This window comes from Hemiscyllium ocellatum, chromosome 5 (assembly GCF_020745735.1).
Source record: "Hemiscyllium ocellatum isolate sHemOce1 chromosome 5, sHemOce1.pat.X.cur, whole genome shotgun sequence".
NCBI classification, from domain to species: Eukaryota; Metazoa; Chordata; class Chondrichthyes; order Orectolobiformes; family Hemiscylliidae; genus Hemiscyllium; species Hemiscyllium ocellatum.
The window spans coordinates 90208488-90226509 of record NC_083405.1 but is presented as its reverse complement, the minus strand read 5'-3'; the positions used below and the strand labels follow the sequence as shown (position 1 = coordinate 90226509).

General features: G+C 43.4%; 1 protein-coding gene across 1 annotated transcript in view; it reads right to left on the bottom strand.

The window, feature by feature from the left end:
* Positions 1 to 5705: 5705 nt before the first annotated feature.
* Positions 5706 to 18022, bottom strand: part of LOC132816213 (zinc transporter ZIP12-like) — an 80009-nt gene continuing 67692 nt past the window's right edge. Inside the window, exon 14 of the mRNA XM_060825708.1 lies at positions 5706 to 5834. Within this exon, the coding sequence (XP_060681691.1) occupies positions 5706 to 5834 (129 nt within the window). The remainder of the gene's footprint in view (positions 5835 to 18022) is intronic.

Here is an 18022-nt window from a genome sequence, read left to right as displayed (position 1 = left end):
GCATGTCCTCCACTTCCTGCACCTCCACCCTTAAACCCCGCCCCTCCAATCACCACCAGGACAGAACCCCACTGGTCCTCACCTTCCAACCCACCAACCTCCAGATATATCGTATCATCCGTCGTCATTTCTGCCACTTCCAAACAGACCCCACCACCAGGGATATATTTCCCTCGCCACCCCTATCAGCATTCCAGAGAGACCACTCCCTCCGCAATTCCCTCATCAGGTCCACACCCCCCACCAACCCAACCTCCACTCCCGGCACCTTCCCCTGCAACAGCAAGAAGTGCAAAACTTGCGTCCACACCTCCCCCATTACCTCCCTCCAAGGCCCCAAGGGATCCTTCGATATCCGTTGCAAATTCACCTGCACCTCCACACACATCATTCACTGCATCCGTTACACCCGATGTGGTCTCCTCTACATTGGGGAGACAGGCCGCCTACTTGTGGAACTTTTCTGGGACACCCGCACCAACCAACCCAACTGCCCTGTGGCTGAACACTTTAACTCTCACTCCCACTCAGCCAAGGACATGCAGGTCCTTGGCCTCCTCCATCAGCAGACCCTGACCACACGACACCTGGAGGAAAAGCGCCTCATCTTCCGCTTAGGAACCCTCCAACCACACGGGATGAATGTAGATTTCTCCAACTTCCTCATTTCCCCCCCCCCCCCACATTATCTCAGTCCCAATCCCTGGATTTAGCATCACCCTCTTGACCTGCAATCTTCTTCCCGACCTCTCTGCCCCCACCCCCTCCTCGGCCTATCACCCTCACCCTCACCTCCTTCCACCTATCGTATTCCCCGCACCCCCCCCCCAAAACCACCCCCCCCCCCCCCCACCTTTTATCTCAGCCCGTTTGGCACACCAGCCTCATTCCTGAAGAAGGGCTTATGCCCGAAATGTCGATTCTCCTGCTCCTCAGATGCTGCCTGGCCTGCTGCGCTTTTCCAGCACCACAGTTATCAACTCTGGTCTCCAGCATCTGCAGTCCTCACTTTCTCCTACATAAGCAGGTGTAACACAGATATTCCAGGAGTGATATAGCTGGTCAAACCACTTAGTTTTAAACAAAACAGAATTTATTTACAAGATTACCAAATGAGAAACAAACAAAAGAGAACAGAATGCAGCGTAACTTAACCTCTCCTAAAATCAAACATCCAAATATCTGCAACAATCCCCATAAACACTTCTTGGCACAAAAGGTAAAAGCAAACCCAGGGTCTTACAGAAGAGACGCCGGAGAGAGAGGAGGATCAGCCTGGATTTGCTCTTTCAGGGTCCAGCAGCTTTTTCAACTCTCCTGTACTAAATTCAAACCAAACCAGAGGTAGGCTAAGCTGAGAGAACTGGCCAGTCCCCTTCTGCCCGAGGCAGTATATGCTGGCAATGCTCAAATTGGCCCTAAAGCCCTTCAACTTAGACTTTTTTTTGGAGTTTATGCCTTTTATAACCTCTCTGAAAAACAAACCAAGGATGACATAACCTTGTTAAAGGAGCAGCATCATCACAGGTGGCCCAAATGAATGAGTAGGTGGCATAGAGACTATGCAGGTCTAGTTGCCTGGGAGATTATAGCAGCCGAGAGTGTGGAGAGTGAGCAATAATGAGAGTGAAAGAGCATAGGATATGGTGGGATATCAGTGCAGGAGTAGATATAGAATGTGTACGGGGTAGAAGAGGAAAGGAGTGTGGCATTTACCTTGGAGAAGCAGAGAAGATCATTGATCTTCCTACAGCATGGCTGGGCGCACCTCCAGACTGTTGAGGTGGCACTGACCTGATGGTGACCTTGGACCAAGTCAGTGGCTGCCAGGGCCTGGCAACATAGCCTCCTCTGCCAGCCTTTTAGGAAGAAGCAGCCATTCTATGTGCCACCCCATTCACCACACTCTCCATGACGAGGCTGTTGGAAAATCACAGTGCTGTCTTCTGTCTGAATGCGAGTAGAGTAGCTGCACAATGTCACCGCTTCTTCAGGTGTACAGTGTCTTTTAAATATGGTGCAGACACCAGGGATGCTGGTCTTTCAGCTAATATCCAGTGAGTGGTGACTTGTACTGGGAAGGGCATGTGGTACAACAGGGCTAGAATCAGATGTAAGAGCCTCGTAGTGAGAGTCTCTCTAAAAATGCAACTTGCACTTAGCCAAAATAGTGTATTATTTATCTCACCATTGCCACTGAAGAGATAGTAGCTAGATCTGTGTTATATGAATGTTGACAGTAACACTGATGACAAATTAACAGGAAAACTGACTAGCTCCCCCAAGATTCTGGATTACTGGTGCTGGGACAGCACAGCAGTTCAGGCAGCATCCAAGGAGCAGCGAAATCGACGTTTCGGGCAAAAGCCCTTCATCAGGAATAAAGGCAGTGAGCCTGAAGCGTGGAGAGATAAGCTAGAGGAGGGTGGGGGTGGGGAGAAAGTAGCATAGAGTACAATGGATGAGTGGGGGAGGGGATGAAGGTGATAGGTCAGGGAGGAGAGGGTGGAGTGGATAGGTGGAAAAGGAGATAGGCAGGTAGGACAAGTCCGGACAAGTCATGGGGACAGTGCTGAGCTGGAAGCCTCTCTCTATAAACCCTAGTTCCAAACTTGCAGTTCAGCACTGTCCCCATGACTTGTCCGGACTTGTCCTACCTGCCTATCTCCTTTTCCACCTATCCACTCCACCCTCTCCTCCCTGACCTATCACCTTCATCCCCTCCCCCACTCATCCATTGTACTCTATGCTACTTTCTCCCCACCCCCACCCTCCTCTAGCTTATCTCTCCACGCTTCAGGCTCACTGCCTTTATTCCTGATGAACGGCTTTTGCCCGAAATGTCGATTTCACTGCCTCTTGGATGCTGCCTGAACTGCTGTGCTCTTTCAGCACCACTAATCCAGAATCTGGTTTCCAGCATCTGCAGTCATTGTTTTTACCTACCTGAGCTCCCCCAAGAGGCAGCATTTATATAATTGTGGACGGATCTGTTCCAAAACTTGAGTTAACCTTTTCAGGCCGATTGACTTGTTCAACAGTTTTAATGGGAGGTAACTACCTCTTGCTGATTTCTTTTGACTGGGAGATTGGACAGCTGGGTGGTTATGACTCGAGGCCATTACCTACTTGATTTCTTACTGACCCTGGATGCTGCTCCTGGCAGTATTGGCCTAGCAGGGAAGCCAGTGTGCAGGCTTTAGATTTGAAAAATAGAGTGGACACTAACAATATCACAGACATTTCAAGAGCGGGGCTCAGCTGACTTGGGATGGAATCCCTTTCTGTGTATAAGTTAAAATTGCAATTAGCCAAGTAAAGAGGGAAATAGTCATTCGCCTGCTCATGGATTTTGTTCACAAGTACATGATGCACAGATCTTCGAGATAAAGAGGGAGAAATATACTCAGCATCAGCCTCCATCCTGATTGATGCTACATGCAGACCACACCTTAAGACGTTACATGCACACTTTTCTGGACAGAGTTTTGCAAGAGTGTTAGGTGGTACAACACAATTCAGCTGCTTGGAGCGTCTCGTGGTAATGTGGCCAGACCCATCCTTTGCAACATTGGGCGCCGAGAGAGCCTCAGCACTGAATGACACTTGGTGTTTGTGCATCGACAGTCTGTGCACAGTTTGATACAGCCACACAAAAAAGGTACCAATCAGGATGGAGGCTGAGGATGGGCCTCAGAGTGAGGAGATCCTTGTTAGATGACTCCCTGACTATCAAAATGATTTTGCAGAATGTATCAGCAGCAGAATTTTTAAACAGACACCAAGACATAGCTGAGCTGGTGATGAGAAAAAAAAACCCATCAGATCTTTTTTGCAAATCCAGAGTCTCACCCTTTCGTGTATTGACCATGAGGTTGTTATGGTGAGCAAGAGGCCATTAATTACCTCTTTCTGGAATGTGTATTTGCAAGGAAGGTCTGGATGGAGGCACAGTGTTTCTTTTCAAAGTTTATCTTCACATGGAGCAGCCCTCTGACACATTACATTCTGCTCAATGGGCTGTCCCCAGGGTCCCACCCAGATATAAAATGACCAGCAATTCAGAAAGAACGTTTTTGGTTTGGCTGAAACTTGCTGTTCTTCCACTGCAAAGATTTCTGCAGACTGGCACATTCCAGGTCCAGGACTGTGTGCTCAGGGTTCCAATAAAGCTTGGGGCCTTACAACAGAGGGGCATAGGGAAAGGCCACTGATGAAGGCCTTTCAGCTGTAACAACACTAAATGGTTAGAAAATGTGTAAACTTGAAATTGTTTGCCTGACAAGGAATATTATGTGAACATCAACAATATTAAACTTGCACTGAGATACCTCAGACTGAAACGTGCTGCATGGAAAAATAAAAGTTGAATTCTATTATTTTTCACCAATATTCAATTTGAAAACTTTCATCCTTGCACCATGGACTTGATATTATTATCACTATCAAGACTGCTACAATTGTTTTGATGCATCTTACAGTATGGGACACGCTATATAAGTGGGCGGCACGATGGTTAGCACTGCTGCCTCACAGCGCCAGAGACCCGGGTTCAATTCCCGCCTCAGGCGACTGACTGTGTGGAGTTTGCACATTCTTCCCGTGTCTGCATGGGTTTCCTCCGGGTACCCTGGTTTCCTCCCACAGTCCAAAAATGTGCAGGTTAGGTGAATTGGCCACGCTAAATTGCCTGTAGTGTTAGGTGCAGAGGTAAATGTGGGAGAATGGGTCTGGGTGGGTGCGCGTCAGTGTGGATTTGTTGGGCCAAGGGCCTGTTTCCACACTGTAAGTAATCTAATCTAATCCTCTTTGAATATGGAGAAAAGTTGAATTTTATTGCACATTCCATTTGAAATCTTTGTAATGGCCTTTTACAACAGTTTTGGAAAGAAAGCAATATTCCCACCTCAGTTTAACTGACCTTACTTCCTGTTTCTAATTGTTGAAATTTCCACAAGATTTCTAATTTAATTCGATGATAAATTCACTGGATAAATTTTCAAAGCACTTGCAGTCATCTTGCCTGGTGCCAGCAAATCTCAAAAGTGGCAAATGGCACTGCTTGTAATTTTCTGATGTGCATTGGCAATCAGCAAGGTCTTTCACTGCCAATGCATTTTGGAAAATTAAATCCTGTTCGTTGGTGTAAAGAAGTGTGTTCCTTTTTGTTTCCAAGAGGGTGCAAAACCTCTACTGAGACAAATACACTTAATTGCAACCTTATAGCAAAAGTAAGATTTAAGTTTTAATAACATTTCTTAACATTACATGATTAGTCCAAATCCATTTGGTAACTAATGGAATAGAAGTTGATGTGAACTTGAATTTAAAAATATATTACTGACAGATGTCAAAATGCTACTCTGTTATTTTTGGAAGCAAATTAATTCTTAAAAACAGTAAGTAAATTATTTTGTTCAATTATGATTTTTCTCTTGTTCTTACAATGAATTTTGATAAACACATCGACCAAATGATATTTTCCAGTAAAAATGCTTCAGATTTGAGTGGTTAAAAACATGAATAAACACTGCAAAGTAATATTAAATATTAGTAATGATTTGTACGTCTTTCTTGATCTGAGCTTCCCAGTGCCTCTAAGAGCAATTTTTATTTTCAAATGTTCAGTGCAATACGTGAAATTGTAGTCAATTTTCTGTGCAGGCAGCTTTCGCGTCTTGCTGGGGATAGGACTGGAGTACATTTTATATGGTAAGCCTGTGTTCAAACAGGGCAAGAAGCAGTAGGAAAGACCAACCCAGAAGCAGTCCAATGTTCTGAAAGGTGAACATTAACCAGGGTTTTGTTGTTTTCACATGTGCCATTTCAGGAAGCTGTTACAAAGAGAAAAAAGATGAGATTAGGCTCTTATTATAAATGGTAAGCTTGGTTAAAAGATGTCTCCCATGTATCATTTCTCAGCTAGTGAGATGGAACAGTTAAAGATTAATTGTCATCCAATGGTTTGTCACCATTCTTTGAAACAATTGTCTAGATTTACTCTGGACAGCACCAAACACGGGGAGGATCTTGCACTCACACCCTTCATGGGTTTGGTGAAAGCTGTTGTCATTTACAGAGAAGAGTAATGGGTGGAAAGCAGCTCCATCCCATAAAACGTTTGTGGTGAGTGGTTTGTGGATAGCTCCTGGGGAGGCAGGAGCTTGTCACCAAAAGAGATGAGACAGGTTGCTGGCCACTCTGAGAGCTTGGAATGCAGGGAGGTATTTTCATGATGATAACCCATTGACATCAAATGCTTCGAAGAAAAAGAAAGAGCAAAGGCCGGAGGAGACTCCCAGTTTCATTGCATGTAGGATGCCTAGAAATAAGCCTAGTCAATATACAGCCAAAGTAAGGGACAAACTATTGCTCTCATGCAATGTATGATGTTTTGTTATTAAGACAAGTAAGTTCTTGTTGAGAATTATTAGGAGTTCATATTTTCTATCATTGCTACTGAACAGGTCCTTACAGCTGAATCGAAAGGAGAACTAATGGCAGTAATTCCCCCCCATTATTGAATGGAAGTAGTTTGTTCTGCAACAATAGACTACAAACTCCTTCCATCACTCATGCAATCAAAATGTTCTGAGGATTTACATGGGATCCAATGATGATCCTTAGCCTCAGGCAATTGTTGTATCAGCAGCACCACTTCCAACCCTGTGGTGCCATTGTGCAATACAGTTGCTGGCCTTTGATTTGCCAGTATGCCAACATTCATGGTTCATTTCTTTGATAATTCCTATCTGGCATAAAAACAAAATGGGAAAGATGGCCTGATCATGGACAACAAATGATATTAGGGATAGTGTATAAGATCTCAGGAGGGGGCATACAAACTGGCCAAGAAAAAAATCATGCCGAGGATTAGGCATTAGGATTAGGATTCTGAGGATTAGGAGCAGTTTAAATTTTAGCAAAGGAAGACAAAGATAAAATAGAGCATGAGAGTAAGCTTTCAGGGAACAGACAAACTGATTGTAAAAGGTTCTATAAATAGGTGAAAATAAGATTAGTGGTTCGCATCCAGCCTTGGGCAACTGCCTGTGTGGAGTTTGCACATTCTCCCCGTATCTCTGTGTTTCCTCTGGGTGCTCCAGTTTTCTCCCACAGTCCAAAAAGATGTGCAGATCAGGTCAATTGGCCATGCCAAATTGCCCATAGTTTTTGGTGCATTAGTTAAAGGGAAATGGGTCTGGATGGGTTGCTTTTTGGACTTGTTGGGCCGAAGGGCCTGTTTCCACACTGTAGGGAATGGAATCTAATCTAATGTAATCTAAATATAGGTCCCATGCATTTAGAAACAGGGTAAGTAATAATGGGGAACTGAGAGATAGTAGACTAATTAAATAAATCCTTCACAAAGGCAGACAAAAATACCATTCTAGAAGTACTGGGGAACACATCGTCTAGTGAGAAGGAGGAACTGAAAGAAATTAGTATTAGTTAAGAAATGGGGTTGAGAAAATTGATGGAATTAAAGGCCGATAAATCCACATACCACAGTCTTTAAGGAAGTGGACCTAGAAATATTGGATGCATTTGTGGTCATGAATCCATTTAAGATTCTGTAAATCCCTTTTTTAGAAATATAATTAATCTGAACATTGGGGCGCAGACTGCCTCACACATGGCGCCTCACACCTTCAATGCATTATGTGAGCTGACCTGACACCTATTGTTAAAGTTCACTTGAGAATGTAACTTTAAAAAAATTGTTCTGAGGATTTACATATGAAAGAACTGATACCAACATGGTCATTCTAAAAGACGAGAGACTCAACAAACAATCAGTTACATCACACTGTGGGCTTTTGCTATAAATGCTGTGTCTTACAATCTTATGCTCCACAACCACCTGATGAAGGAACAGCGCTCCGAAAGCTAGTGCTTCCAAATAAACTTTTTGGAGTATAACTTGGTGTTATGTGATTTAACTTTGTACCCCCTAGTCCAACACCAGCATCTCCAAATTATTATAAAGGATATATTAGTAGAACATTTGGAAAACAGTGCAGGACTGGACAGAGTCCAATCTGTGAATTAGAATCCTGCCTATCAAGTCCACATTTTTTGAGGATGTACCGAATAAAGTTGATCAGGGGTGCAGCAGATTTACCTGAACATTCAGAAGGCTTTTAATAACATCCCAATTAAGAGATCAATATGGAAAAATCAAACACATGGTAGAGGGGGTAGTGTATGGACTTGGATAGTCAACTGGTTGGCAGAGAGGAAAAAAAAGAGTAGGAACAAATAAGTCTTTTACCGAGTGGCAGGCAGTGATTAGTGGGATATCATGGGGATCAGTGCTTGGACCACAGGTATATATTAATGATTTAGGGTGGGTATTTAATTTAGTAGCTCAGGTTTGCAGATGACACAAAGCTGAGTGGAAGGCTAAACTGTTGGGAGGATGCAGGAATGCTTCAGTGTGAGATGAACGAGTTAGGTGAGGGGGCTAATGCAATACAATGTGGATAAATGTGAGGTTGTCCGTGTCGGTAGTGAAAGCAGGAAGGCAGATTATTATCTGAATGATGGCAGATTGGGAGAGGAATAAATGCAATGAAACCTGGATGTTGCTTGTATATCAGTCACTGAAAGTAAACATGTAGAGATGCAGCAGGCAGTGAAGTGCCAAATGGGCTTCATAATGAAAGGCTTCGCAGACAGGAGCAGGAATATCTTGCTACAATTTTACAGAGCATTTGTGAGACCACACTTGGAGTATTGTGTGTAGTTTTGGTCTCCTTATCTGAAGGAGGATGTTCTGGCTATGGAGGGAGTGCAATAAAGATTCACCAGATTGATTCCTGGGTTGGCAAGGCTGAAATATGACTGAATTGGTTAGGATGAATTTACTGGAGTTTGGAGGAATGTGGGGGATCTCACAAAAAACTATAAAATATGAAGAGACTGGGTAAATTCAGGATGGATGTTCCCAATGACTGGGGAGACCAGAACCAGGGATCTGAATTTAAGGATGTGGGTAGCACATTTAGGGTGGAGACGAGGAGACATTTCTTCACTCAGAGTGATGAGCCTCTGGAATCCTCTCCCACAGAAAATAGTTGATACCAAAACATTGAATTTTTCCAAAAAGAAGTTAGGTATAATTAGAGTCATAGAGATATCCAGCATAGAAAGACACACTTGGGTCCAACTTTTCCATGCCCACCAGATATCCCAACCCAATCTAGTCCCACCTGCCAGCACCTGGCCCATATCCCTCCAAACCCTTCCTATTCATATACCCATCTAGTTGCCTTTTAAATGTTGCAACTGTACTAGCCTCTACCACTTGCTCTGGCAGCTCGTTTTATATAGGTACCACCCTCTGCATGAGAAAGTTGCTCTTTGGGTTTCTTTTATATCCTTCCCCTCTCACCCTAAACTTATGCCCTCTAGTTCTGGACTCCCCCATGCCAGGAAAAAGACTTTGTCTATTTATCCTATTCATGCCCCTCATGATTTTATAAACCTCTACAAGTTCACCCCTCAGCCTCTGACGCTCCAGGGAAACCATCCCAGTCTATTCAACCTCTCCTTATATCTCAGATCCTCCAGCCCTGGCAACATCCTTGTAAATCTTTTCTGAACCCTTTCAAGTTTCGCAACATCCTTCCAATAGGAAGGAGACCAGAATTGCACGCAATATTCCATCAGTGCCCTAACTAACGTCCTGTACAGCCGCAACATGACCTCCCAACCCCTGTACTCAATACTCTGACCAATAAAGAAAAGCATACCCAATGCCTTCTTCACTATCCTATCTACCTGCAACTCCACTTTCAAGGAGCTATGAACCTGCACTCCAGGGTCTCTTTGTTCAGTAACACTCCCTAGGATCTTACCATTAAGTGTATAAGTCCTGCTATGATTTGCTTTCCTAAAATGCAGCACCTTGCATTTATCTAAATTAAACCCCATTTGCCACTTCTCAACCCATCTGATCAAGAGCTTAAAAATGTATTGCTGGAAAAGCGCAGCAGGTCAGGCAGCATCAAAGGAACAGGAAAATTGACGTTTCGGGCATAAGCCAGCAGCACATTTTTAAGCTCTGATCTCCAGCATCTGCAGTCCTCACTTTCTCCCATCTGATCAAGATCCCATTATGGTCTGAAGTAACCTTCTTCATTGTCCACTACACTTCCAATTTTAGTGTCATCTGCAAACTTACTAACTATACGTCTTACGGTTACATTCAAATCATTCATGTAAATAACAAAAAGTAGATCCTTGTGGCACTCCAGTGGTCATAGGCCTCCAGTCTGAAAAACAACCCTTCACCACCACACTCTCTCTTCTACCTTTGAGGCAGTTCTGTATCCAAATGGCTAGTTCTCCCTGTATTCCATCTAACCTTGCTAACTAATCTCCCATGGGGATTCTTATCAAATGCCTTACTGAAGTCCATATAGATCACGTCCACCATTCTGCCCTCATCAATCTTCTTTGTTACTTCTTCAAAAAACTCAATCAAGTTTGTGAGACATGATTTCCCATGCACAAAGCCATGTTGACTATCCCTAATCAGTCCTTGCCTTTCCAAATACATGTACATCCTGTCCCTCAGGATTCCCTCCAACAACTTGCCCACCACTGAAGTCAGCCTCACTGGTCTATAGTTCCCTGACTTGTCCTTACCACCTTTCTTAAACAGTGGCACCACGTTAGCCAACCTCCAGTCTTCCGGCATCTCACCTGTGACTCTTGATGATCTAAATATCTCAACAAAAGGCCCAGCAATCACTTCCCTAGCTTCACAGAGTTCTAGAGTACACCTGATCAGGTCCTGGGGATTTATCCATTTTTCTTAGATTAGATTTGATTAGATTCTCTACAGTGTGGAAGCAGGCCCTTTGGCCCAACAAGTCCACACTGACCCTCTGAAGAGTAACCCACCCAGACCCATTTCCCTCTGACTAATGTACCTAATACTATGGGCAATTTAACAATTCACCTGACCTGCACATTTTTGGACTGTGGGAGGAAACCGGAACACCCGGAGGAAACCCACGCAGACACAGGGAGAATGTGCAAACTCCATACAGACAGTCTCCTGAGGCTGGAATCAAACCCAGGTCCCTGGCACTGTGAGGCAGCAGTGCTAACTACTGAGCCACTGTGCCGCCCCAATTCTAATTCTAATTCTTAAATCTAAAGGAATCAAAGGGTATGGTGAGAAAGTGGGAACTGAGCATTGGGTTGGATGATCAGCCAAAGTCATATTGAATAGGAAAGCAGGTTTGAAGGGCTGAGTGGCTGCTATTTGCTATGTTTGTGTGTATCTATACCAATGCCAGCATATCCAGCAGGCAGGAGATCTTCCTCAGGAATTTGATCCGAGGCACTTTCCTGTCATTGACCTGTCGCGTGCTGGAATATGGGCCTTCCCTAAAGGTAATCTGGAGTTCTTAGCAGTTCTTCAGCCTCCACAAATGCCACTGTTGTTTCCACTCTTGTCACTTACATACAACAATACATTCTAGCTTGTCTAATGCAAAAAAAAGTCTGTCTCCAAACTGATGAGGTTGGGAAAGGCAAAAGTGAGCATTTTCAGTTGTGTGGTGGCAAGAATGTAGGGGTGACTCTAGATTTTAAAAAATTTCGAATGAAATGTTAAGAATTTAATCACACATATTCTTTATATATTATGATTGCATATCACAACGTAGCAGCTCACAGTAACAACATGCTTCTTAAAAAGTTACAGTGCAAATTTTTTCTTAATTAATTGTCAGTTTTGTCCCTCAACATTTTGATGATTATTTGGAGACATCGGCTGCAGTCCTGGAAGGTCTTCATGACAATATTACCATAACTAAGGGATACCATTAGGTGGTGCTAATATTGTATTCCTCTACTATGTTATTAGGAACTGATAAGGACCTAATTGGAAGCAAGCATAACATTGCAACTCTGCTGAAAGAATTGAGTTTTTCTTATGTTTTGTCCAAACTTACTCACAAACTGCTAACCCTGTCCCTATAGTGGCCCTCATGTCTGATATTAACCCAATTTTCCTGCTTGCCAAAGCTCGAAGTTCTCACTATCACTTGGGTATCTCAGGTACACTAGCATCTCTGGCACTAGTGCCATATTAAAAAGGCTGCTATACAAGTGGTTGAGCATTGACATTCTGGAGTGGCCTTGCATGGTTTCTGATATCTTTCCCAGTGAGCTCTGACGATGTAGAAATGGTGCTGTGACCCTCCTACAGGAACCTGTTCAGAAGTGCTCGTGAATGGGTGGTGCAGACGATGGCTGACTATTTCCCCAGGAACAACAGAGCAGGCCATGACATGAGATCCTGCCAACCTGGTCTGAGGACATTACCTGAGTCAGTGTTGCCTGCACAGCCTGGAGGAATACAGAGTAGTGCAGGAAGAAGATCAATAAGCTTCTCTGCTCCACCAGGGTAAGTGCAAGCTTCTGCTGTCTCCTATCTCACACTCTCTTCTACTGCACACACCTCACGCCAAGCTCATGCTCTGTCATTCTCACTGTTACATATAATATCCTTCCTCATTCCTCCTTATCCAATCAGTTCCACCAGCAAACCAATACTGCCTTGTTTCTACATTACCTACTCAGGCATTCAGGATAACTTTATCACCAGCACTAGTTATAGCAGCAGTGCCTCCACTTCCATCAGACTCAATTCCTCACCATGTCTCATTACAAATCTAAACAGTCTATAATAGGGCAGAAAGAGCTAGAAAGAGGATTCTGGCGTTTGCACATTGGGATGAGGTGTTGAGATATGCTTGTCCTACCAAATGAGTAAGTACCATTCCCTATTCCAGTTGAACTCTCATGTTAACCCTATTGTCAATGTTATTCATGGTACACAACTTCAAAGTCATGGCCACCATGTCTTTTGTGCATCGCATGTACCAAAGCTGGAGTCCACCCTGTTGTCAGGGAAGTGGCCCACTCCACAAGAGGATTCCCCAGGATCCCTGAGGGGGAGAGTTCAGCAGTTCCTTACAAAGCTGCACCCCAAACCCCAACTCAGGTTCCAATACATCAATAGGAACCTGAGCTAGAATTGCAAACTCCAGCAGGTAAGCACTTCACAGGGAAGTCTCCACAGATGGCTGAGCAAGAAACACTCCAGGTTGCTGGCATTTGGAATACCATCAGAGATCAGGCACACGCTCAGCCCCTGGCAGGAAAAGATTCTGTGCTGTCTGCAATCAGGGACTTCGTTTACATGCATAAGGAGACACAGAGGCACTAGTGATAGGGTTATGTTGGGTGGAATACAGTAGCCCTCATAGTGCAGAGGCTGCAGAATTGCAGCAACATTATGAGGATTCTACTGCCTTAAGTATGTGATTATCTTTCTATTTCCATGGACAGGATGAGAGTTGTCATTGAGAATCAAACAAAATCGGCTCAGGGTCTGCTGGATAAATGCCTAAAGCAGCACTCCTTTACCATAGTTATTGATATTTAGTATTAGCAGCAAGGTGACAGGGGACAGGAGGAATTAGAACTCACTCCAGGTTCTTTTTCCTCACAAATAGACAGGGCAGTGCCTTTGAGGAGTCAGTCAGAAGAAGAACTATTCAGAATAGGGCGGCACGGTGGCACAGTGGTTAGCACTGCTGCCTCACAGCGCCAGGGACCTGGGTTCGATTCTCGCCTCAGGCGACTGACTGTGTGGAGTTTGCACATTCTCCCCGTGTCTGCGTGGGTTTCCTCCTGGGTGCTCCGGTTTCCTCCCACAGTCCAAAAGATGTGCGGGTCAGGTGAATTGGCCATGCTAAATTGCCCGTAGAGTTAGGTAAGGAGTATATGTAGGGGTATGGATGGGTTGCGCTTCGGCAGGTCGGTGTGGACTTGTTGGGCCGAATGGCCTGTTTCCACACTGTAAGTAATCTAATCTAATCTAAAAAAAGTGTACTGTCAGGATATTCCAAAGTTGGCAAGGCCCTCCACCTTCAGGTTACCTAGCACCATCAGGCACGGGAGGGTACACCTGCCTCTGGCATGTCTGCCTCTTATTGACACAAATGTCCCCAGAGTCACTTGGCCAAACTCGACTAAACAGGCTTCACTGTAGGGCAGGCTCCCTCCACCTCAACTGCAGAAAACAGAACTATACTGAAACACAGTGAGAGGGAAAGAAAAAAAAGAAAGTCTCTTGAGGACACATTGGTAGCATGGGTGACACTGCACTGTACAATTGTAAGTATGTATGCATTGTTCCCAATTGTCTGTTTGCTAGAGCACTGCGTAACCCTTACTGTAACTGTCAAGCAAAGAGGGCAAACATCCTATTCCATACATGATGTACCATGGACCAATGTCTGACTTAACAATTTGCTGCCCCACATGCAGGTAAGGTCTACTTGCATTTACAAGGGACTTGGGTAACTGGGCAGGTGGACATACATTGTTATTGCATCATAGGCTTTACTGGGCAATGGTGTTGGTTTTGCATAAAATGTTCAGCAGTGTTTGAGGTGGGAGATGCATCACATATAATGAGATAATACAACAGGGACTGGGTATCCAGAGGGGTGTTTCCATGACAGTGTATGGTATAGAGATCTGTGTGAAATATTGCTGCCTTTTGAAGATCCTCCCATCAACTGGCTTTGAAGACCCTTCCCTCATATGTTGAGGCACCTTTGCACTCTGGGCAAATTTTGGCAGATGGAGTTTACAGTGGATAAGTGTGAGGTTATCCATTTTGGTCAGAAGAATAGAAGGCAGACTTATTATTTTAATGGAGGGAAAAAACAGAGTGTCTCGGTGCAGAGGGATTTGGATGTCCTTATGCATGAATGTCAGAAAATTGGTATGCAGGTACATCAAGTAAGAAAGAAGTCAAATAGAATTTTGGTATTCATTGCTAATGCAATGAAAGTAGCAAAGTGTTGCACCAACTGTACAAGGCTTTAATGAAATTACACTTGGGGTAATGTATACAGTGTACAGAATTATTTGAGGATGGACGGAATTATATTGGATGCAGTTCAGAGGACGTTCACTAAATTGATTCCAAAGATGAGGGGTGTGTCTTATGAAGAGAGATTGAGTAGTTTAGGCCTATACTCCCTAGAGTTGAGAAGAACAAGAAGAGATCTAATTGATATAAGATGTTAAAGAGGCAGACATAGAAAGAATGTTTCACCTTGTGGGACACTGTAGAACCAGAGGTCATAGCTTTAGGATAAGGTGTAGCACATTTAAATTTGAGATGAGAAGAAATTACTTACCTCAAAGGGCCATGAATCTGTGGAATTCTTTACCCTATTGAGGAGTGGATTGAGTAACTTTAAAGAGAAGGTAGACAGATTTTTATTTAATAAGAGGTTGAAGATTATGAGGAAAGGGCAGGAGAATTATCGAGGCTATGATGAGATCAGTCATGATAGTATTAAAGGCTGAGCAAGTTTGTGGGGCTGAACTGCCTACTCCTGCTCCTAGTTCTTATGTTTTTATGTTCTTCAGATCTGGTATACTAATGAGCCAAGGACCACTGTATGACCAAGCAGCCTGTACAATGCAGCAGAGGCGTGATGGAGGAAGTTGCATAAACAGTTATTGTTGGCTGAAAGTTAAGTTATGAGTGATTAAATAAACCAGTCTGGGTCATCTACAAGTTTGCTGATGACACCACTGTGGTAGATCAGATATCAAACAGTGACGAGTCAGACTACAGAAAGGAGATAGAGAGCTTGGTAATATAGTGCAAAGATACCAACCTCTCTCTCAATGGTGGCAAAACAAAAGAACTGATCATTAATTTCAGAAAGAAAGGAGGAGAATACGAACACATCTACATCAACAGAGTGAAGGTTAAGAGCACTGAGAGGGTCAAGTTTCTGGGAGTGAGGATAATCAACAACCTGTCCTGGACTTCCCATGTAAGTGTGTTGGCCAAGATGGCACAACAATGCCACTTTTTCCTCAGGTGGCTCAGAATATTCAGCATGTCCAGAAGGACCCTCACAAAATTTAACAGATGCACCATAGAAAGCATACCATCCGTCTGCATAACGGCTCGATATGGCAACTGCTCTGCCCAGGACCATGAGAAATTACAGATGGTGGTATGTACAGCCCAGACTATCAAAGAAGCCACCCTTCCATTCATGGACTCCATTTACCCTTGTTGCTGCAGACAGGCTGCGAAAATCAAAGACCCATTGCATCCCAGTAATGCTCTCCTATAACCGCTCCTGTCAGGCAGAAGATTCAGAAGCTTGAACACATGCACCAGCAGGTACAAGAACACCTTCTTCCCTGCTGCTATTAGATTGATGGATGGACTGTCTAACTTCAAACAATGCTGATCTCATTAATGTTGCTCTTGCCTCTCACACGTCCTATGCAGTGTAACCAGTATGCCTCAATCTGTCCAAGTTTTTCATCCTTAGATCTGTATGTCCTTGCTTATTATGATCTGCACGTACCACTTGGAAACAAAGTTTTTCACTATACTTAGGTACATATGACAATAAATCATCATCATCATCAGATTCAGAGCCAGAAGAAGCTTTAAATTTGCTGCTATATTATACTTCAGATAATTAGATTAGATTAGATTAGATTACTTACAGTGTGGAAACAGGCCCTTCGGCCCAACAAGTCCACACCGACCTGCCGAAGCGCAACCCACCCATACCCCTACATTTACCCCTTATCTAACACTACGGGCAATTTAGCATGGCCAATTCACCTGACCATATAATATGCAATTCCATGAATCGAATGTCCCAGCAAGGGCAATACTCACATACAAGAGAAATCTAAGAGTGAATGGGACAATGTAGAACATAATGACAAAATTCACTGTAGTTACATTATGCAAGCTCAAGAAAGGTGGCACAATCGGTGTATGTTTGGACTCTAAAACTTTAAACCTTTCTCTTAAGACATACCCACACTAAACTAAAACATTAGAGAATTGAATACCAAGTTCACAGGAGCAAAGTTCTTCTTCAAGCTGAATGCTAAACATAGTCAGTTCACTTAGGATAAGGGCTAGCAAATTTAAAACAGAGTTGAGGAGGAACTACTTCTCCCAAAGGGCTGTGAATCTGTAGAATTTGCTACCCCAAAGTGCAGTGGATGCTGGGACAGTGAGTAAATTTAAGGCGGAGTAAGACCAAGTTTTAATTGGTAATCAGTTGAAGGGTTATGGGGAGAAGGCAGGAAAATGGGGGTGAGGCAGCACATCAGCCACAATTGAATGGTGGAGCAGACTCGATGGGCCAAATGGCCTAAATCTACTCCTATACCTTATGAACTTGGCAAGGGAATCTCAAGAAATCATTACTTTCAGATCATTTGGGATGTGTCACTTCAGAGACAATGTTTTGGTCTATGTGTTAGTCAGAGTCTGTTACAACATCATATTGACAGAATTACAGAAAATATTCTTGGATATAAATATGTGCTGCTGATAATGTGGTGATGTGCAAAACTAAAGAACAGCACAACTGAAGTCTACATTGACTCATGGCTGCTGTTCATTATGAAGAACTCATCAGCAACAACAGAAAGTGCCAGGTGAATGTAAGTCAGATCAATGTTTTCAACTCTATCTATTCATGTTATGCCTATACACCAAGACAAGGACGGCTTTCAGAGATGTTTTGGATCTTTTTTAACTTCCCATCACTATTCATACCAAACCTCTCTGAAAAAGCTTAAGTGAATTGTTTAGGAAAGATATACCATATGTAAGGCAGGAGGATCATCAATACATGTTCAATCACTCAAATATGCACAGCAGCGGAACCTTGCTTCATATAGTGTAGAGCATGTATCATATAAAAATGACAAACCAATTGCATAAGTCTATTCACAAATGCAATCCAATTACTCTACCACTTCCTCTCGTATCTGATAACACAAAAGTCACTTTTATTTTTGTGTGCCATAATTGTATCTTGCAAAAAGAGAGTATAGTGTTTTTGCTTTAAGACCTATGATGTTCTAAGAGGTGTGTATGTAGCTGTTCAAGAAGGCAACTCATCATCATCTT